Source organism: Rhinatrema bivittatum, chromosome 18 (assembly GCF_901001135.1).
Source record: "Rhinatrema bivittatum chromosome 18, aRhiBiv1.1, whole genome shotgun sequence".
NCBI classification, from domain to species: Eukaryota; Metazoa; Chordata; class Amphibia; order Gymnophiona; family Rhinatrematidae; genus Rhinatrema; species Rhinatrema bivittatum.
In genome coordinates this window covers 57,024,251-57,046,803 of record NC_042632.1, presented here as the reverse complement: position 1 = coordinate 57,046,803, position 22,553 = coordinate 57,024,251, and the positions used below count along the sequence as shown (strand labels likewise).

The following is a 22,553-nucleotide window of genomic DNA, read 5'->3' as shown; positions in this document are numbered from 1 at the left end:
ACCTCACGTCTCAGGCCGATCCTACATATTTGCATTTCCTTCTGCTTTTGTAGAACGCCCCGACATCAGGGAGCTTTACATGCAGGTATGAGACCCTGCCCCAAAAGCTTAGCATCTAACTGGGTACCTGAGGCAATGGAAGATGAAGACACTTGCCCAAAATCTCTCACAAGGTGTGCCAGCTTGAAAAGCTGGATCTGAACCCTGATCTTCTGCTTCACAGTCCAATGGAGCCAGTGCTCTCCCGCATGGAAATGCTGCACTGGAGCAACTCTTAGCTGGAGTCTTAAAGTCCATCTGCAGTTTTGTACGCTGAAATAAATAGGGCTCAATTTTCAAAAGGGTCTAGGCTCCTAAATTGGTTCTTTTGAAAATTCACTAGGGCCGAGCCCTAAAATAAGGACCCCAAAAAGTGGGTGGCTATGGGGAAACAAAGTTAGGAGCTTAGCAGGGATTTTCAGCAGCAGGCACCAGACTCCTGTCTAAACTAGGCAAGTGACTAGCAGGCCTACACGCAGCTCTGAAGTTTTCCATCCTAGCAGGCCTACACGCAGCTCTGAAGTTTTGCATCCTAGCAGGCCTACACGCAGCTCTGAAGTTTTGCATCCTAGCAGGCCTAGCTGTGCACAGCTCGGAAGCCGGCAGGAGTCGTCGTGACTTAAAGAGAACTGAGCGTGCTCATGCTTCAGTCAATGTAAGAAACCACAAAAAACTAACAAGCACACACTTTTATGAGGGATATAAATCGTAAATCTCCATCGCTTTGAAGGCGATGTAAATCAGGCATCTGTGAGTAACCTGAATATGCTTCAGTCAAAGCATATTCAGGTTTCCTTGGGGGCATTTTTACTGAAAACGTGCTAAATCATTTTGCATAAAGCATTGAAATGTTTTGTGAGTGCGGTAAAGTTTGTCGGGGGTGACTTCTCTTTGGTCTGGGTTATGGACCCTGATTATGAGGCCTGCTCTTCACCTCATGTCCTCGATGCTAAGCTGCTCCACTGCCCTTCTTCCTTGGTCAGACTGCAAGTTTTCACAGTATTTAACGCGCTCCTAATGATTTACAGCAAGCTGGCGTGCCGTGAAAAGAATGAGGTCTGTGCAATTTGGCCACCCAGAAGCTGTCATTCCATAAGAGACCTCTTTTCTTTGGCAAATTACATTTATCATCTCTGCCACAGACTCGCTGTCTCTGCGTAACTCCGGTTAGCAAGGGAAAAATTGAGAAGGAGAGAAGGGTTGGGGGGTCCACAACTAGACTGGCCGGCTCTTCACACCCTTCAGAGGGCCAGCACCATCCAGGGCACGGCCACCCTCGTATAACGTGCCACCAATTCTCCTGCAAGAGCAGCTGCTCCCGATGCAGACCCAGTTTGGGTCAGAGGGCCCCTGGAGTGGGACAGAAGGAAAACAGCTGTGCAGAGCGTCCGAGTGCATTACCTTCTCGACTGACTCTCCCTTTTCTCAGTTTTTGTATTTGCTGATTTTGCTGGGTGCAGTCATTCTGTCGGTACCATTAATGCACAAGAGCATGAAATGATTGCAGAATTACCCGGCCCTCTGGGTGCTTTTAACAAATCTCAGAGCAGGCATTGGGCGACGCTATAGCTCAGTTCCCTTTTTACTGAGGGCTGCGTGGAGCAGCCTCTTAGAGGAAGCAGTGGTGGTGGTGAAAATAAAACTGAAATCCAGAATACCTGGGATAACACAGGATCCCCCGTCGCAGGGAAGCGAAAAGCTGGAAGTCAAGTAGGCTCTGTGGTGCTTGAAGTAGATAAGCAAGGCTGGGCAGACCACATGAGCGTGGGGGTGTTTATCCACCATTCCAGTCTGTGTTTCTATGCACGCGCTATCCCGGTGCTAAAAGTGCCAGGGAACAGCTGCTTCACTCTCCATAGACACGCTCAGGAAAAATGGCACTTCAGCGAGAGAGGCAGCCCTTCAAACTAATGGACCCTGGCTACCAGAGTTTCTACAAACATGTGCTGGATACCGAGCTTAGACTGATCCCCCAGCTCCATTAAAAGTGACTTGCAACCAGCCTCTCCCACATCCAGGACTACACAGAATAAGGAACAGCACTAGTCCAAGCAGCAAACAACATCAAATCCCTCCACCCATTGACTGACGTGGAAGGCACGACCCGAGCCTGTGGCTAGCTGCCCTTTCTTCCTCAGCCTCATGCTGACACTGCAAAATCTGTGGTGGGCAACTCAATTACTAATACCATCCAAAAATATCAGGAATTGGTTTCCATAAGGAGAGCGTCTGCATGCTCAGGGGCGTGTGTGACGTGTCCTCAGATTTTGCCCCTATCTGCTAGCTCTGCCTCTTAATATTTGGGCACCATAGTCCTGCCCAATCCCTGAACAGATGCTGGATTTTAGACTGTGAGCCCTCTGGGAACAGGGAAAGGCCTACAGCACCCAAATGCATTCACTTTGAAGAGCCTGAAAAGGCAGAATATAAATCAAGTCAAGCATGTCAGTGGCTTCAGCTGATCCGCATGCCCTCAGAGTATGGCAAAGGTTTCTTTAGACCTTGCCCTGAAGTGACGTCAGTGTGCTAGGGAGGTACAGCACCCCCCATTGGGAGGGGATGAGAATGCATAAAATCCCTGCACCGCTGTGAGGCAGGGGAGTAAAGAAAGAAAGTCCTGCACAAGATGGCATCTCACCAGCCAGAGGAGGAGGAAGGAGGAGAGGTCCTGCACGAGATGGCATCTCACCAGCCAGAGGAGGAGGAGGAGAGGTCCTGCTCAGTGAAAGTGGCTGGGACCTGGGGAGAGGGTGGCCAGACCTTCCTTAGAGGGAAGAATCCAGGAGGAGGCATTCACAGGAGTCCAAAATATGGAGAATTTCCAGAGATTCTGTATAGAACTGGATGAGGTGTAAGAGGAGAAAATCCCGAGTCAAAGCAGTAAGAGGCTCTACTGTGTAAAAAGAAGAATATTCTATCACCCACAAGGTACTGGGAGGGCCCAGGGCGGAAGGGTACCCGCCCCTTGGAGCTTACCAGTCTTGGGAGAGCACACAGTATATACTTGGATTTTGTGACATGTTTGGACTTTGCTTGCTGTTGTGCACTATCAACTAGTGTGCGTGTGTGTTGCACTTTGTTTTCCTATCAACCGGCTTAGGAGTGAAGAGTTGTTCTTGGTGCGACTGGACTGGTGTGCAGAAGAGCACCAGGGAGAACAAGACCCTAAGGAACTTGAAAAGTCTCCACCCCCGTGCGGGATTCCCGGGAGCTCATGGGGCCTTGTGTGCTCCATGACCCTCCCCTTGTACCTAGAGCTGACCGGGACAGGGGCTCCATGTACTTTCTGCAAATCTCTCTCCATCATAGATCCAATCCATCTCCATTTTAATGACTCATTCTGGCTCCTGCGATATAAATTCTGAAGAGAAGTGACCTGGGGCACAGTTTACAATATCAGAGTGTTATTTCAGGGTGAGCCCAATAGAGACCACACAAAGCCCAGAGCAATGCACCTACAGCTTTATGTCCTTTTATTCAGCTCCAGGACTAAGACCCCATTTATGCTCCTGGGATTAAATGTCAGCAGAGTTTTTAAAACTCATTATCCTTTTATCTTTCTGTGATGGCGGTAACCTGTGTTTAATGAAATTATTTTCAGTTCATAGAGTGATAAATGTGTAGCAAATTACTCAGCCGGTCAAGCACTGCCTTCTCACTCCAGACTGCAAAGGGCACAGAAGAAGGCGAGAGAAGATTAAAGGCGCAAGGCAGAGAACGAGGGATTCATTCTGAATCTATTGAGCAGTTCCTGCTCAAACCTGCCAGTGAAAGGAGTTTGTGATTCAGAGGTCGAAGAAAGGAACGCACAGTGGAAACCATGAAAAGTGCTCCCTCCCTGAAATATACAGGCAGAGTAGAGCGGGGGAAATCGTGTGACCACGGTCCCAACCTGAGAATCCGGTGCCTTCCGAGATAACTGCCTTTCATTGCCAAGGTGATGGAGAAACTAGTTAACACACAACTATCTGAATACATAGAAGAACACAAAATTCTATTCCCTACTCAATTTGGTTTCAGAAAAGCTTCAAGCACAGAATCCCTTCTAATCTCACTGACTGACTACATTATACTGGGCCTCGACAAAGGACAGGCCTTCCTACTGATTTTATTGGATCTATCGGCAGCTTTCGATACTGTTAACCACGCCATATTACTAAAGCAACTGGCAAACATCGGTATTGCAGGATCAGCACTAACATGGTTCAAGACATTCTTAGAAAACAGAGGTTTCAAAGTTAAAATCCACAACAAAGAATCCCCCAGATACCCATCTTCACAAGGAGTTCCTCAGGGTTCCTCTCTCTCACCAACACTTTTCAACTTATACCTTCTCCCGCTTTGCCAACTGCTAAACAAATTGAACCTCAAACACTTCATATTCGCCGACGATGTCCAGATTGTGATCCCCATCAAAGAATCCATCACTAAAGCTCTAGAACTTTGGGAAAACTGTTTTCAAGAAATTAACGATCTCTTATCCAGCTTAAATCTTATTCTAAACCAATCAAAAAGCGAATTCATGCTAATCTCTCCAGATAATTGCAAAATCACTACAAACCCGCCAGCCAACTTGCAAATCTCAAAAGTAAGAGATTTAGGAGTTTCTATAGACAACCGGCTAAATTTAAAATCGTTTATCAACCAAACAACCAAAGACTGCTTCCACAAACTGCACATATTAAAAAGAATAAAACCCCTATTTCATTTCCATGATTATAGAACAGTGCTCCAAGCAATAATATTTGCGAAAATTGATTACTGCAACTCTATCCTTCTAGGCCTCCCATCATCCCACACTAAACCTCTCCAAATGATACAGAACACGGCAGCAAGAATTCTAACAAACAAAAGGAGAAGAGATCACATTACACCAGTCCTCAAAGACCTTCACTGGTTACCAATCCACTACAGAATAATTCATAAGTCCCTCACCACAATCTACAAAAATATCCATGGACTGGCTCCACTCCATCTACAAATAGCTCTCAAAAAACATTCCTCCAACAGACCCATCAGAGAAGCATATAGAGAATATCTACAAGTACCTCACAACAATACCACCCAACATATAACATTGAGAGATCGGGCCTTCTCCACAGCAGGTCCCCCACTATGGAACTCAATCCCCTTAGAATTACGACAGGAACCATGTCTTCCAACCTTCAGGAAGAGACTTAAAACATGGCTGTTCATGAAAGCATTTCCGGACCCTTAATGATTCACTTCCATCAAATGCAGCAACACTGAGCATCTTCTATTAAACTGAAACAGACAATACCAACCAATCACTACAATGTTTTACTTCTTGTTAAACTTTTTATCTCTCCTCTAACTCTAATCCCAGTTAGAATAACCCCTGTTTTATTGTAACTTTTTCTTCTACGCACTTGTTATACTTTTGTAATGTATACTCTTACGTTTTAGCTATGTACGTTATAATGTATTGCTCACCCCTTGTTTTATGTAAACCGACATGATACGAACTGCCGTGAATGCCGGTATAGAAAAACACAAATAAATAAAATAAATAAATAACTAAACTCTGCTCCCTACCCTCGAAATGTTCCTCCAGCAACGAGCACCTCTGTGTCCAAAAGAGCTGTTCGTGCCTTTTGGCTTTCTACCACTAAACCAAGACACTCAGTCGCTGGGAAATCTGCCACTTTTCCAGGAGGGCTCCTGGCCACAAAACGCATTACAAAATAAACACACATACAGGAACGTAAATGGGACATTTCTGTCTGTATAAACTTTGTCTGTTAGGCAAGAGTTTTAGCAGTAACCTGTCAGCTTTCAGAGGGATAAAGCTTGGCACATAGATGTAGACATAGGCCTGTGTCCAACGTGGCAATGCCGCCTGGTCCCTTCCTATGACTCGCTATTCAGCAGGCTTTGTCCCGTTGCCAGTGGTGTGATTGGAAATGGCCCTCTGCAATGTCATCCCAAGGGACAGAACAGATAGGGCAAAGACAGCGTAGAGAGAGAGGGTGGAAATGGCCCTCTGCAATGTCATCCCAAGGGACAGCACAGATAGGGCAAAGACAGCGTAGAGAGAGAGGGTGGAAATGGCCCTCTGCAATGTCATCCCAAGGGACAGAACAGATAGGGCAAAGACAGCGTAGAGAGAGAGAGAGGGTGGAAATGGCCCTCTGCAATGTCATCCCAAGGGACAGAACAGATAGGGCAAAGACAGCGTAGAGAGAGAGGGTGGAAATGGCCCTCTGCAATGTCATCCCAAGGGACAGAACAGATAGGGCAAAGACAGCAGAGAGAGAGGGTGGAAATGGCCCTCTGCAATGTCATCCCAAGGGACAGCACAGATAGGGCAAAGACAGCATAGAGAGAGAGTGGAAATGGCCCTCTGCAATGTCATCCCAAGGGACAGAACAGATAGGGCAAAGACAGCGTAGAGAGAGAGAGGGTGGAAATGGCCCTCTGCAATGTCATCCCAAGGGACAGAACAGATAGGGCAAAGACAGCGTGGAAATGGCCCTCTGCAATGTCATCCCAAGGGACAGAACAGATAGGGCAAAGACAGCGTGGAAATGGCCCTCTGCAATGTCATCCCAAGAGACAGAACAGATAGGGCAAAGACAGCGTAGAGAGAGGGTGGAAATGGTCCTCTGCAATGTCATCCCAAGGGAGAGAACAGATAGGGCAAAGACAGTGTAGAGAGAGAGGGTGGGAGGCAGGAAAAGGCCAAGAGGATGTGCTTAGAGGGCCCCATAAATATCTGTGAAAACCAGTACATCCCTAGAGCTGAAGGCAGTACAGCTCTTATTGAAATTGATTTCACCTACAGAGCTACCATCGTAGGCCTTCAGGAATACTTAATGGTATCAGACCCAAATACTCAAAAAGTGCTGAACTACAAAAGAGAGCATCATCAGCCTCAGTCCTTAAGCTTGGACAATCGCTCTAGCGAACAGAGGGAATGACTGAAAATCCATCAGCACATAAAGCTACAGTTAGAAAACTAGAGAAAAAAGCTCTTTAACCAGTCTGCTCAGCAAACAAGGAAGGATCATTGGCAGAAGCAGAAATTCAATGGGAAGTGTAGAACATACGCCATAAACTCCATGTGCATCAAGATTTGACAGAATAGTGGTGAACTCAGATCTGCGGATGAGAGATTGGTAAGTGCAGCACAGGATAGTGGACTACGGACAAAGTAGTTCACAGCCAGCATAGAAAAGACAAATAAAACGTATAAATGCAGATTCTGCAGACGAGAACTGGAAACGGTTAGGTGTCTCACCGCAGGACGTGACGCGCTGATGGCAGAAGGCCTGCATACAGAGAGGCACAACAAGATACCACGGCTCATTCACTGGAAACTGTGCAAACATTATAGCATCGATGTACCAGACACACTGGGAGCACAACATTAAAAGGACAGAAGCGAGCAATGAAGCTCTGATCACCTGGGTCGTTCCTATTCCCACCGACAGGAAGATCGATGCACGAAAACCAGATCTTGTGGGGAAGGAGAAAAACACAAGATGTCAGCAACTATTCTGTGCGTCTTATGGAGAAAGCAAAGATCCTTGAGTAGCGAGAGATAATCAGGGAGGCAGAATGGTGTAGAAATATCCCCATCATATTGGGAGCCACTGGCCTAATTGAGAGGCATTTCCAGGCACACCTTGTTGTGCTGCTATAAACTACACCCTGTGACCTGCAGGACGAGGCTCTCTTCAGCACAGTGCAAGTACTATGAAGGGCATTAGCAGTAAAGCTGAGAGACTGGGAACATTCCCAATATACCCTGGCTCACAAATGAGCTTCATTCCTTTAGAAAACAAACCCATTTGAAGAAACTCGCTCTCTGTGAGAAACCCAAACACAGCAAGCAGCATCCATATGCACAACATTCTGTGGATTAAAGAAAGGTTTGATGGCTAATTATATAAAAACAGAGATCCAAAGTATCGTGGTGTGTGTGTGTGTGTGAGAGAGAGAGAGAGATCCGGGAAGGTTTTGCGTGCTCTATACTCGTATGCCAGACCTTCCTTTCACACAGTATTTGTTTTCTATGTTCTCCAGGGTTTTATCCCACTCCCTCCACCTGAGATGTACTGCCCTGCTGCTGATATAGTCGCACTACAGGTCTTCATTTTATGACACAGCGGATAACCAGAGGAGCCTTCAAATCCTTAGCTCTCTTCAGGAATGGAATAAAACTCTGAAGTAAAAACAGGGGAATCTTAATGACTATTTTTCTTCTAAGTACAGATGGAATAGTTTTGTGGCAGAATTAAAATTCTGGTGCCTGCTTTTGGAGCGCAGTCGTGTTATAGTGAAGCACTTTGCCCATGGTCCAGTATATCACCTAGAAATAAAAGCAATAAACCGAGCAGAAAGGCCATGATTACATTACCCTGTACAGACAAAACTGCAATTGGAAGAGAAGTCATTCTGAAAGTGTCTTTCCTGCAGCAGAGGTCAAAATTACACCTGCTCTGTGAAATTTGGGCAAAAAAAATACACCCAGGTCTCCATAGGACCAATTCTATAGGGAGAGCTACGAGTGTAGATTAGCAGTCGTAAGAGGTCATTTGCTTCTGGTAAGTGAGAAAACGTACTCTGAAAAAAATGATCTTATAATTATCATGATAAAATGTCTGGATGCCAGCACTATCCCCGTCACCTCCTAGGATTCAGGCTCCTCGGGGATGACTCCCACCGTCTGTCTTTGCATTCAGCGCTCTAGTGAATCTGTCTGCAATATTTTATAGTTTCTAAATCTCTTTCAGAGCTAAGGAGGTGAAAGGAATACATTTTGAAAGTGAATTTGGTTCATGGTAAATGACTTTGTAACTGAGTCTGGAAACCAGGGGATTTCTCACTTTGGCAGATTTCTCACTTTGGTTGCAAGGGAAATCTTTTAAATATTTTCAGATTTTCTTTGAAGCAGAATCTTCTGGGTCTTGAGCACGATGGAAGCTCTGGGATATCCCAAAGCAAAACATAAGAACTTGCCATGCTGGGTCAGACCAAGGGCCCATCAAGCCCAGCATCCTGTTTCCAACCGAGGCCAATCCAGGCCATAAGAACCTAGGAATAACCCAAACACTAAGAAGATCCCATGTTACTGATGCAATCAATAGCAGTGGCCAGCGGTGGATTCCCGAGGAAGACCGGCCCAGGGATTCACCGCCCAGGACACATCACGTGGTCTGCCGAGCGTGGCTCCATCACGGCCGCGCACGGCAGACCACATGACTGGAGGACCAGCCCACCGGGGGATGCCCAATCCCCCGATAGGCCAATCCAGATGTGCTAATGTAACTGCACCATGACAGTATAGGTACATCGTCATAACCTTTACAATGCACTTAAATTAGTGCTGAAGAGTAACTATTGACCAGACTATCTGCAGTGGGACTGAAGTGTGAGGTACAGGAACTACTGAACAGTGTATCTGGAGAGTATCCACAGGACGTGATCATACTGTAAAGAGAAAGAGAGGAGGCCTTACCAAAATACTCAACTTTTATCAGGTAGGAAATCCTCCCAAAGTCAATACATTCTGGAAATCCTTTAGGTGATAATTGAGTGCCTTTTGGAGGTAAACTAAAATCCCATTTCATGCTTGTTCTGCTTTAGCTTCAGACCCTGTCTGGATATTGGATGAAAGGGAAGGAAAATGCCTTCCTGAAACATCCGCAGGAATCAGTTTCAGCCCAGCCCAATGTGACACGAGCCGTGCAGTTATCAGCAGAATGAGGTACTGGGCATTGTAAGCCCTTCCCAGTACAAATCCCGGGAATCAGCCGGCCAGACGGGAAGGAGACCGCCGGTGCAGAACGGCGCTAGAACTTGCCTGTGCTGAATGCAGCTGTTCATGCTGAGGTGCAGAAGGACCTCGTGCCCAGGCCTGTCCGTGCCACATCCCGTTTCTTGGTGATGGCTGACCCTCCTGCTTTTGCTTTGTTCTCCTCTCAGATCTGTGTAACTCAAGTGCTTCCCTTCAAGGTGACTTGTTTTGAAAGCTGCTTCTGCTAAGTGCTTGTCCTCGGAGGGCTGTTACAGATAATTCCTCTGACTAATAATGTTTCTCTGCAGAAAACAGACATCTATTGTTCTCTAAGAGCAGCAGCGAGCAGGATACAACAAGAACTGATTTTCCAGGCATTTAAGGAAGAGCGGGGCATCGTCTCTGCAGATGGAAACGCACTCGGACCATTAGGCGTTGTTTTCTCTTTGCTGTCTCTTACGCTATATGTGCAGGGGGGGTGACCACATTCCCACAAATCCCAAAGCAGCAGAGCCCGCAGGTTCTTTTCCTCCTCCCTCTCAGTCAGGACCCAGCCTGGGACCTGGCATTTAACTTTCATTCATCTCTGCCTGGGTTGAGTTTTTCCTCTTATTTTAGTGTCAGGTAGGAGCGATGGGTTCTCTCTCTTATTGAATGCCCAGAAATCAATCGTGCTGCCGTATTCTGAATTATCTGACGGGCTTGAAGTGCAAATTCAGGCCTGATATGCGGCTGAATATGCCAGATTTACCATTTAGACTGATAACTCAAAAATTGCTAATTGTGAAACATCCTCACATTTTGTGCTCATTAGAAGTAAAACGCATCTTCTGCTGGAGCTGAACCCAACATTTTAATGGAGTTAAAGATGGGGCGCCAGCATCATCATCATCTGTATAACCCAAATGCAGTGCACTCAGGATCTGCGTTCATTTGCTGATTACATGAAAAACTGACTGGAAGGCAACCGAGTGTCTCTGATTTTTAATTTGAATGTAAGCTGCAAGATTTTCATTTCCTGTCTGATCCCTCTGCTTCTCCCCTTCCCCAGCCTTCACGCGGACTGAAAACATGCGGGGGTGGGAGGGATAGAGAACCCGCCGTTCCCCAGGATCAGTTTTGGGGGTAAGAGATTCCACCACCTCCCCAGAGAGTGGGAGATAAGGGAAGCAGAGTCTGTACAGCTACAAGAGCGAATCAGTGCAGCAACGGATTGCAGAACCTTTTCTTGGTGGGCATGAGGCCGACATTCAGAAGATGGAGCCAGAGCAGAGGAGCAGAGGTGCTCAGCGCTGATTTCCAGCACCGGGCCTCCATTACTGCAAGTATTCACTACCGCACATGCACGAGATGGTTCCGTCTCCACGGAGCTTACAATTTAGTCAAGACAAGCGTCTGTGACAAATGAGCCTCTGGGAAGTGAATTCATTGTACAGGAATGCTTAGGATATGAAAGTTGGGCTTTTACAGCATTGCTTTGGGTTCCTAATACTGAAACTCTTAGCTTTACGCCCTTCTCCTCCACTGCCGATGCTGGACCCTGTGCATTCCTCCTTGCCGAGTCCCTGATCGCATCCCTCACACAACGTCTGCCTGGGGTCTGCCCCGAGACTCATTTATATATTCAGATCTAGCTCAGGGCAAGTTCTATTCAGGTATTCCCCTGCCCCGGCAGGCTTACAGTCTGAGGGCCTGATTTACCACAGCTTTTCTCCCAGCCTGCGTCTATGGGAAAATCGCTCAGTAAATAAGCCCCTGAGGCAGTGGCTTCCCTGGTGTCATAAGAACATCAGTGGCCTTTGACCCCTGGCATCTCTGGCTCTCAGCGCACTGCTCTAGCCAGCAGGCTATGCCTCCGCTGCAAAGCTCTCCTCCACATCAGTAATATCTCGCCCCCTTCTCTTCCTAGATGCTCCCCTCCCCCCACCCTGGTTTTTTGTATTTTCCTCCTTCAGTTCATTTTATCCTGACAGGATTTCCTAGTACATATGGGGCAATAATCAAACTTTACCCTCCGGGTTTACACCAAAACCTCAAACTGAAACCATGTGGGGAGTTCTGCTCAGATTGTTTCCCCAGAAAAGTTACCTGCAGAGTTTGTCATCTGCTTTCTCTGCGGGTAAGATTTTCCTCTGAAACTGCAAATATATTGAGATGATACAAAACTGCGCCCTCTCCCTGCCCCCGGGAAGTGAGAGACCCTCCCTGAGAGAGATGCAGACCCTTCTGCCCACGTCCCTCGCTGGGAGGAAACTTTCAGTGCCTGCAAGAGCCGAGGGAGCCGATAGCTCGATGCTAACAAATGCTCAGTCTATGCACTTTTACTTGAATTTAAATTTGTAGATGCTGCTTGTTTGGCTCATCCAAAATGGATTGCAATGAGCATCGCTAGCATTTTATTTTTTCATTTGCAAAGTCCCCACAGAATGAAAGCAGCTGCAGAGATAAAATGCCAGAAGCAGCTCAGTGCAGAGCAGAAAGGAAGCTTGTGTGATTCAGCCCAGGGGTGAAAGGGCGCTGCTAATCCCTTTCATCCCACCCCACCAAGCCCTGCACACGCGAGTCCAGACCTGGCCCATAGGCCAAGCAGATAAAGAGCCCAGGCTGTCATTCCCGTCGATCCACACCACCCCCTCAGAACTCTGCTGCAATCCACCTCTGACTCTATTTCATGCTTCTTAACTCGCCGCTCCTACATCTGAGCTCATGGAGAGTTACTGCCAGGTAACAGTCAGTAGTTCCCTGCCCCAGAGAGCTTACAGTCTAAGCAAACACCCCCAGAACGTGCACGTTACCCCCAGAACCGATGGACCTCCCGTCTCAATGCCTTACATCCTAAAACCTGAAAAGGTTTCCCCCACAAGCAGAATCTGTTTTCTCTCTGAGCAGCTGCTGCTTTTCCATAAAACAATTACACCGCCACTCACTCTAATTTTATGTAATAACTATATCACAAGAACTCTCCAGGGACTTTATTATTTAGTAATGTTTATAATTGGCAGATGATTTCCGAACAGATGGCTGTGCACACCTCCGAATGATTTAAGCATGACACATCCTCCTATGTACAGCACAAGCATGCGTTAAAGCCAAGAAAGCCGGGTCAAGTGATGCCTCGCCAGCTCCAGTCTCAGCCTTCCCAGCAAACTCCAGTAACCAACATTTGAAACTGCACTTTCCGGGCAATTGCACTTATGTTTGTGGCTGTGCATTACCTTGTAGCCTCCTGGAAAGAGGCAGTTTGTAAGTCGATATATAAATTCCAGAGACCTCAGTCCTGCTGCCTGTCGGGAGAAAGTCTTTTTAAACAGCTATGCAAATTCACTCGCCATTATTGGATCCATGACACTAAACTGGGGGCCATAAAGTTAGGCCTAACTTGATGGGGTTGGGGGTTATCTTGCTTTAGGGATCAGAGTCCAAATTATCAGGAATCAGTTCCCTGAGGGGAGGTCAACACTACCCTTAAAAGGGCTGAGAAGATGAAGCGAGACGATAGGAGACCTCCACCAAACCTCCCATGGGCTGAGACTGTGTACCCTAGAGGAGAGGCGAGAGAGCAGGGATATGATGGAGACATGAGCTGAGACTTTGTGTACCCTAGAGGAGAGGCGAGAGGGCAGGGATATGATGGAGACATGGGCTGAGACTGTGTGTACCCTAGAGGAGAGGCGAGAGGGCAGGGATATGATGGAGACATGGGCTGAGACTGTGTACCCTAGAGGAGAGGCGAGAGGGCAGGGATATGATGGAGACATGGGCTGAGACTGTGTGTACCCTAGAGGAGAGGCGAGAGGGCAGGGATATGATGGAGACATGGGCTGAGACTGTGTGTACCCTAGAGGAGAGGCGAGAGGGCAGGGATATGATGGAGACATGGGCTGAGACTGTGTGTACCCTAGAGGAGAGGCGAGAGGGCAGGGATATGATGGAGACATCCAAGGATCTCAAGGCACAAGAGTTCCAGAAAGCCTGGGAGAAGCAAAGCAGCTCCCTGAAGAGAATGAAGAGATGTGAAACAGGGCGGAGACTAAACCAGCCTCATGGCCTTTATCTGTCCTCAGGTTCTGCTTTGGTTTGCAGGATACGCAATACAGGCATTTGCCTATAGCAGGCTGAAGAGCAGATCCTGAAAATGCAGAGCTGTTGGTGCTTCTCGAGGACCAGAAGAGGCTGCCAGGTCACTCACTGACCTCGAGCAGGTCATGCAATCTTTCACCCCAGCTGACAAAGGGTCACAAACCTGTAATCGTGTGGTTTACCTTGTACAGTACTAAGGACACCCTCACATTAGCACATAATTAAATATTACTATTCTTTACTCATGAATAGCACAGTCTGGGGTGGAGCATTATCAGCTCAAAATGACTAAGGGAACTCCCTGGTGAGCATCTTTCCCATAGACGCAAAATAGGAAAACACGGTAGCCCCAAGCCAGGATATTGCCCTGTTCATCCATATCTTACAAAGTCAGACTGCAGTGCTCACCCTCGCAAACATTTTCCTCATTGCAGTAATGCATTTATGCCATGAAGCGCAGGAATGAATTTATCCCATCATGTGCGGCAATGCATTCATGCAGTGAGGCGCAGTAATGCATTCATACTGTGAAGCATAATAATGCATTCATACTGTGAAGCACAATAATGCATTCATGCAGTGAGGCGCAGTAATGCATTCATACTGTGAAGCATAATAATGCATTCATACTGTGAAGCACAATAATGCATTCATGCAGTGAGGGGCAGCAATGCATTCATACTGTGAAGCATAATAATGCATTCATGCAGTGAGGCGCAGTAATGCATTCATACTGTGAAGCACAATAATACATTCATACTGTGAAGCACAATAATGCAGTCATACTGTGAAGCACAATAATGCATTCATGCAGTGAGGCGCAGTAATGCATTCATACTGTGAAGCACAATAATGCATTCATACTGTGAAGCATAATAATGCATTCATACTGTGAAGCACAATAATGCATTCATGCAGTGAGGCGCAGTAATGCATTCATACTGTGAAGCATAATAATGCATTCATACTGTGAAGCACAATAATGCATTCATGCAGTGAGGCGCAGTAATGCATTCATACTGTGAAGCACAATAATGCATTCATACTGTGAAGCATAATAATGCATTCATACTGTGAAGCACAATAATGCATTCATACTGTGAAGCATAATAATGCATTCATGCAGTGAGGTGCAGTAATGCATTCATACTGTGAAGCACAATAATACATTCATACTGTGAAGCACAATAATGCAGTCATACTGTGAAGCACAATAATGCAGTCATGCAGTGAGGGGCAGCAATGCATTCATACTGTGAAGCATAATAATGCATTCATGCAGTGAGGCGCAGTAATGCATTCATACTGTGAAGCACAATAATGCATTCATACTGTGAAGCATAATAATGCATTCATGCAGTGAGGCGCAGTAATGCATTCATACTGTGAAGCATAATAATGCATTCATGCAGTGAGGCACAGTAATGCATTCATACTGTGAAGCACAATAATGCATTCATGCAGTGAGGCGCAGTAATGCATTCATACTGTGAAGCACAATAATGCATTCATACTGTGAAGCACAATAATGCATTCATGCAGTGAGGGGCAGCAATGCATTCATACTGTGAAGCATAATAATGCATTCATGCAGTGAGGCACAGTAATGCATTCATACTGTGAAGCACAATAATGCATTCATGCAGTGAGGGGCAGCAATGCATTCATACTGTGAAGCATAATAATACATTCATGCAGTGAGGGGCAGCAATGCATTCATACTGTGAAGCATAATAATGCATTCATACTGTGAAGCACAATAATGCATTCCTGCATTTAACTCTCCCTCCCCACAGACTAGCCAGGAGAACAGTAGTGCACACACTTTAAAACTTCGTGTACTCTGCAGCCTCCTCAGAATGGCCCAGAATTATCAACAGCAGAAAAAGACCATCTGGCCTGGCCATTCTGCCCAATGTTCACTTACAAAAACAGGGATCTAAATCAAATGCACAGCCCCACTGATTCCATGACCTTCACTGGCTGCAGCTTGCGCACTAAAGGGCAGAGGAGCAGCACTCTGGGAATGCCCGGTTCAGGGTCATCGCCTTGCTCAAGCTCTTCATTCTCAGCTCATAGGAAAACCTATGGTCTTCATTCACTCCAGCATATCACTGAAGATACCTTCTTCCAGCACCGTCCACCTCCCCTCTCCCTAGTACCTCCCTCCCTGTCCGTCCGTCCGTCCCCCACACTATGGAACTGCTCGGCCAGAATCTGTTCTTACTATTATCTTACTATGCCAGTAACTGATCATTCAATTAACTTTTGATATCTGAACCACTAAAGGAATGTACATGCTCTATTATCTAATCAACTACTCATTGTTTTTTACTGTTTAATCTATCCCTCATTTTCTAATGACCAAGTTCTTCATTCCCCGTTTTATTGTAACTTTTTACGCCTGCTGTGTTAATTGGTTGTCCCCTAGTTCATTGTACGATAAGACTTGTCTTGAGCATCGGTAAATTAAAAGAACTTAATTAAATAAATAAATAGGAAGTGGCGAATCCCAGGGGCCAGAAGATCATTTATCAGCTCAGGGCTAATGTCACTCTCGGGGAAGTTGAAGAGGACATCAATCTTACAATGCTTTAAGTGCCTTGAATATAGCTGGTTCAACTCTTGTCTTTTCCCACCACTGGTGACACCTGAAGATTTATGGGACAGTGTAAGTGAACACAACCTGTATACTAAGCTCCTTCAGAAGCCTCCTGAACCTCTTCATCTCAGCACATCACCTTCCTGCAGTTTTGAGTGTCTCCTCCTTTATTCTAATTTCTCTTTCTACAGTTCAGTTCTTCACAAATCCCCTCGCCCTGCTCCTCTCTCAGCATACTTCCTCTCTGTCCCCACGAAATGAACGTTATTTTACAATTGTTTCACGATGCAGACTTTTCTCTCCCGTTCCCTGGAGAACGCCTGCCTATTCTCCAGCCCCGCGCACTGACCTCTAGCACCAGCATTTTCTGTTACTCCTACACTGGCCAACAACCTCCTTTTCTCATGCATTTCCTCTCTCAGTACCCAGCTAGCTCTGGATCCTTTATTGCTCTCACTTTCTTCTCTTTTTAAAGACCCTATCAATCAGGACTGAACCAAGGAGAGTGTGGGGGGGGGGGGGGCCTGGGGTGGTCACCCTGGTTTGCATGCCTCCCCCCCCCCCCCCCTCTCAGCCCGCACTGTCCCTGCTGGCTGCTCTTCTTACATAGAAGATGGAGAACTAGGTATACAACTCCTGTCCCGAATATTACTGGGAAGTTAAGACGACCAATCGGCCATCGTCCTAATCATTGCACTGTCTCTCTTCTCTCCAGCACGTGCCCTTCCTCCCCAGCAAACCTTTCCTAATATTAAGTTCACTACATCTTCTGCCTCGGCCGTGTGTCCTGACTGAATTGTAAGCTCCCTGGAGCAGGCACTGTCTGTCTGTACAGAGCTCAGCACGTCTTGCAGTGCCACAGAAATGATTAATAGTGGCAGGAGGAACAGGATGATAATGTTACATCAGGAAGGATTAATGACTGGATGGGAAGATGGACAGCAGGATATTTGGCCCCTGAAAAATCTGATTTCACCACTGCAGCTGGCACCAGGAATCTGACCTATGACCCTTCTGCTATCGATCAGACCCCTCTCGGCTCTCCACCCTGTAGAATAAAGCTGCTCCTCTAGCCGCTGACCGGATCCCTCTGATATCTGTTCTGGATATGGGCCTCAGCCCCTCTTTCCTGCTGCTAAGCTTCCTTACAAGACCTCAGCAGCAACAGCACCAGATTTGTTTAAAAACAATTAAATTAGCAGTTTTGCTTGATATCTTAGTAACAACAAATCGAAGCCCACATCCCAGCAGCAAGGGGTAAGAAGGCCTAAACAATTCACCAGGAGTACAGCTGCCGAATTCTCCTAGCTGATGGCCAAGAAGAGTTATCTACAGGCAGCTCCCCTGCAGGAGGCAGGTGGGAGCCTGAGGAACTGGACCTCACGGGGAACCGAGCCCCCATCTGTAGCAGCTCAGCACCGAGCACTATTCTGGCAGTCCTGTTTCTGAAAGGTTATTATGGGTCAGAGAGAAATGAAACATTCAGAGGGATTGGATAAACTCGTAGCAAAAAAACCAAACAGAGTTTATCTAACACGGGGTAAAAATACCAAACTGTGTCCAATTAAAGTGAGACCTTAGCCACGAGGGGGCTCTCTCTTCTTTACACAGAAAAGGGAGTTGCCTGTAAGCATTTAAACCGAGTAATGAATTTGTTTCTAGCAGTCTGCACACACATTTACACAGCAACATAGCAGGGCTCACAGATTCGGTCCTTGCTCACTGTGAAGGTGCAAGCTCAGAGCTGCTTTTGCACTGAACATTCGGGCAGATGGGACGTTGGCCTGTCCCATCCTTTACGACCTGCCCGAATGTTCAGTGCAAAAGCAGGCTCTGAGCTTGGAAGATACCGCTCAGCCCGGCACTCTGCCACGAGCAGGGCACGGCCCGCTCACAGGTGCTAGCATCTCTCACTCACACCTCTTCCCTTACCTGTCCAGCGAAATACAGCAAAGGTGGAGGATGGATGCCGTCGTCAAGAGGACGTCGAGGGACGTGCGGACCAGGCAGAACATCTCCCCATAGATCCAGTTATCCTGCACCAGCTCGATGGCTCCAAACGGCATCACCAGCACCGAAACCAGCAGGTCCGCAAAAGCCAGAGACACGATGAAATAGTTCGTCTTGATCTTCCTGATTGGGGAAAAGGGGAAACAAAGAGAAAATCAAGGACGTCTGAAAAGCACAGCACCTAGGAAGCAATGGAAGCAGCAGGATTAGCAGACAAAATCACCGCAAGCTCCCGTTTCCAATCCAAAGCGACTTTTCATTCCTGAGATAATTTCACCTTTAAAGGCTTTGAATGTTCCTTCTTCTCAGCCATAGAAAACAGCACGGATAGCTGAAGAGTGAACCTTCAGAGCCCCATGCAGGCATCACACTGATACATGTAAAGCATGAATACAGTACGGATAACTGAAGAGTTGATTTGAAAGCAGATCTATAAAGAGCGAGGATTTGGCCGTAACAAAGAGGGGGAGATTTACTATTCCATGAGATTTTACTGTGGAGGGGTCCCAAGATATTTTGCTCCTCCCTGGGAAAGTATTGCCATGGCAGGGCCCAATAAAATACTCCATAGTGGCCCCCAAACAACCCTCCCCTCCACCCCCCATAATGAGCCAAAATCCTCCTGGGGGGGGGGTCTTGCAACACTCCCTGCTGTTTCTAGAGGTGGTGCAGCCTAAAAACATTTAAAAAAATAGCAAAATTACTCATATGGTGATGCCCTGACCCCTTTGTAAAAAAATGTTACCATCCATCCCAATCAAAGACCCCTTTGCATCAAAAATACCCCCCCAGCCCTCCAACCCCCTTACATGGGAAAGCCCCCAGATCTAGGAGAGTCCCTGGCAGTCTGGTGGGGGCCTGGCGTGCCCCCCCCCTAGCTCCAGACTGGTCACTGCCATTTTCAAAATGGTGCCAACTAACCTTTGCCCCTGATGGAGTTTTTCTGCGATAAAAAATAATGCAGTGATAGCAGCACAATATTTTCCCAGTATCGTAAATCTCTTTCTGAAAGTGATATATATTCAGCGCTGAGCCAGCATTTAAAATGCTCTAGGGCTTCTTTCCTGCTGGGCAGATCAGGTCTCCTCATGCTAACCCCTCCATGCACAGTCTCCAGCCCCTCTCACTGCAGTGGTCTCCAGGGGCTCAGGATGAAACTGCCTGCAGCCATTACTGACCCGCACCTCATAGGACTGGAGAGGCCGCATCAGCAGCAGGACTGGCCAGGAGTGTACACCAGGCCTTCCTGACAGCGCCACCTGGCTATCTGGCTGCCCCTGTGGCTAGTGCTTTTACAGCTGGTGGGAAAACCTGATAATGGACCTAAAGGCAGACAATAAAACCCTCCAAAGTACTGAATAAATCTGTGGGGGGCCCTTTTACATTGTTCAACAATTACTCAGCCCCTACATCCACTGTAAGTAGCACTGATAATCTCCACAGAATACAGCAGCAATAATCATACTGAAAAATGAGCAGTCTCCAACTTTACAGATAACTCATAAAATGGCTGAAAAGTTCTTTACAGGCCTTGCATGTTAAATCCAATTGATTTACAGATGGAAGTTAATACATTTGTGACCTTACTCTTCCAGGAGATGTCTTTACATTTTAGCACAGTTCCTTCATGATTTAGCTCCTTGGCCTTTCCAGTGACTCAGGGTTAAGAAAGCATAACCTTTCTCCCACTTTCCTCAACTTTATAGCAGTTTCCTCCCATTGTGGAATGGTCAGATTGAAAGCCCCAATTTTCAACCCTCTTTGCAAGTATTCTCGATTCTCCTAAATCTCCTTCTGGCAGTACCAGCATAGCACTCTTGAAAGATACCTCAATAACACCTCCTCTCTGGCAATGGGTGGGAATCCACTCCTCTGCGATGACACAGCTTCTTCACAGCTCCCTTCTAGGTGAAAGCCACTGCTTCCTCAGAATCAACTACAGCTGAGCCCCTGGGCCCTCAGTCAATAAAGATACAGAAAAAGGGGAACCAAACGAGAGACAGGAAGGGTAGGGTAAAAACCTCCTTCTCCAGGAGCAGACAGGGCCAACCCCAGCCATGAAACCCAGGAAAACCTGAGCTAAGAATCCACACCCACAGCTGGTGGCCTGGGTTTATAAAGGCTCCAGCCGCACCACCTCGTTCTCCCACACAGGGGAGCTCACACCCCGACCTCTGGTCACTAAACCTCTCTCTTCCACCCCCTTGGTCTTGGTTCATTCCTTCTGGCTCCTTACATTAGCATTAGCATGCATAGGGCGCGCCTCCTGTACAATCATTTTGCATTCAGATTTGCTGCTTTGCTCCAGAAGGAACTAATAGCCCTGGAAAGTGGGAGGCCCCCGGAGAATGCACTGTTAGGGTCATGGTCTTTGAGTCCATCCCAAACAGCTCAGAAGCCGACAGGTGAACAACATCAGACCCTTTCCTGCTGAGAAATGCTGATGTTTGATGTGTAATGCTTCAAGGATTTATACAGCAGGTCTTTAAAGCTGACAAGTGAACTGTAAACTGTTAATTAGCAGGTCCCTCTTACTGGGGGTTGCTGGGGTAGGAAAAGCTCTCAGCTTTTAAATTGGTCTGGAGAGAGTTTGAAATAGGCATGTGGTGAGGTGCAGAGGCTGAAACAGAAAGCGCATTACCCAGGTCACAAACAGGCTCTCTAGGGCCGGGCTTAAAGCAGGCGTTGAGAGGGAAGGGCAGGAAGGAACGAGAGGCGGCCCTGATGCCCAGATAGTAGATGAGGCTAACACCAAGACTGAATCTGGCGTAGGGCTCGCAGGCGAGGTCCAGTCCCCTCTGCCGCCTGCTCATTCAGCTGTAATTATACCTAATTTCACAAATGCGGATGTAAGAAACTCCACTATCAATAACTGGGCACGATGGGGGTAATTTGGGGGAGGCAATGTGAAAACCTCTGAAATAAAACTGGGGACTCTTTACCTGGGCGTTTTAGCACAACTTTCAAAGTAAGAATGCCCAGGCAGTTTCACTCTGAAAATGACCCCGGAAACACTGCCCACACATTTCCACTGCTGTTTTGTGCAGGTAATTTTCCCTGAGAAGAAATGCACCCAACCTTTTCAAAATTCAAAAGCATGGGCGCAAGTGCAATCCCTTCCGCACCTCCGCCCCTGGGTAAGGGTGGGTGCGTCCTGGCGCTGCCCACCCACGCTGGGAGGGACGTTTGTACCCGCACATTCCTCTCCCCGAGGCATTTCCCTGGGCAGAGAAAGAGCTGAGCCAGCTCGTGCCCTTGCAGCCGGGCTAGGTCGGGGAGAACCCAAACCGCGCGCCCTCTCGGCCGCCCGCACAGATAACGGGAGCAGAGCTCGCAAGCACTTTTAGCAGGCGGGTTTTGTGGTTGCTAATTTCAAAGTGTCCCTTGCAACGCTGACTGCAGCGGCGCCTGCATACGTGGCAAACGCCTCGGGCTCCCTTACTCTCTCGAACGCACATTCACAGCTCAGACCAGCTCTGACATCTCGGCTGGTATTGAACCAGGAAGGCAAGGGTCACACTCAGTCCTGCAGCCAAGTCCTTCCAGCAGCCCTGGGGCATGGGTCCTGTGAAGGGAGGGGGAGGGGGACCTGCAGGGGGTGGGAGGTGCAGGTACCCAGTAACCTGACCGGTCTCTCTGGATGAGGGTCCAGCAGGAGTCATTACTGCAGCTCATTTGGCTCCGTACGCACTAATCCTTTATTTCATCCGCGTGCCAGCTTATTTCTCCTGCCATCTCTATATCTGTGTCCCTCGGTCTCCAGGGCATGGCAGAAATGGATCCCTCCAACCCAAATCCAGAAACAAAATACCTGCGCTCTCAGTGCTCCAAATCTCCCAGGGCAGAGGCTCCGAGGGAGCCTCCAGATGGAAATCTTACTCCCAGGTCTCCTCTCTGACGGCTCAGAGTGAAAATCCCAACGCTCAGTGCAACGGGAAAACCTTCCTTTCTTTCCCCACCATCAGGCACAAAGGGCAGCAAAACTCCCTCCCAAAAACCCAAGCCACTTAGAAGCACAGAACCACCAATATCCAAGCAGGGGGTGCGAGATGGACCTCA

The 22,553-nt window shown here is 47.4% G+C and overlaps 1 protein-coding gene across 2 annotated transcripts in view; it reads right to left on the bottom strand.

The window, feature by feature from the left end:
• Positions 1–22,553, bottom strand: part of HTR4 (5-hydroxytryptamine receptor 4) — a 153,748-nt gene that overhangs the window by 9,276 nt on the left and 121,919 nt on the right. For both annotated transcript variants that reach the window (XM_029583275.1, XM_029583276.1), the window contains exon 4: positions 18,417–18,617. In XM_029583275.1, coding sequence (XP_029439135.1) covers positions 18,417–18,617 — 201 coding nt within the window. The remainder of the gene's footprint in view (positions 1–18,416; positions 18,618–22,553) is intronic.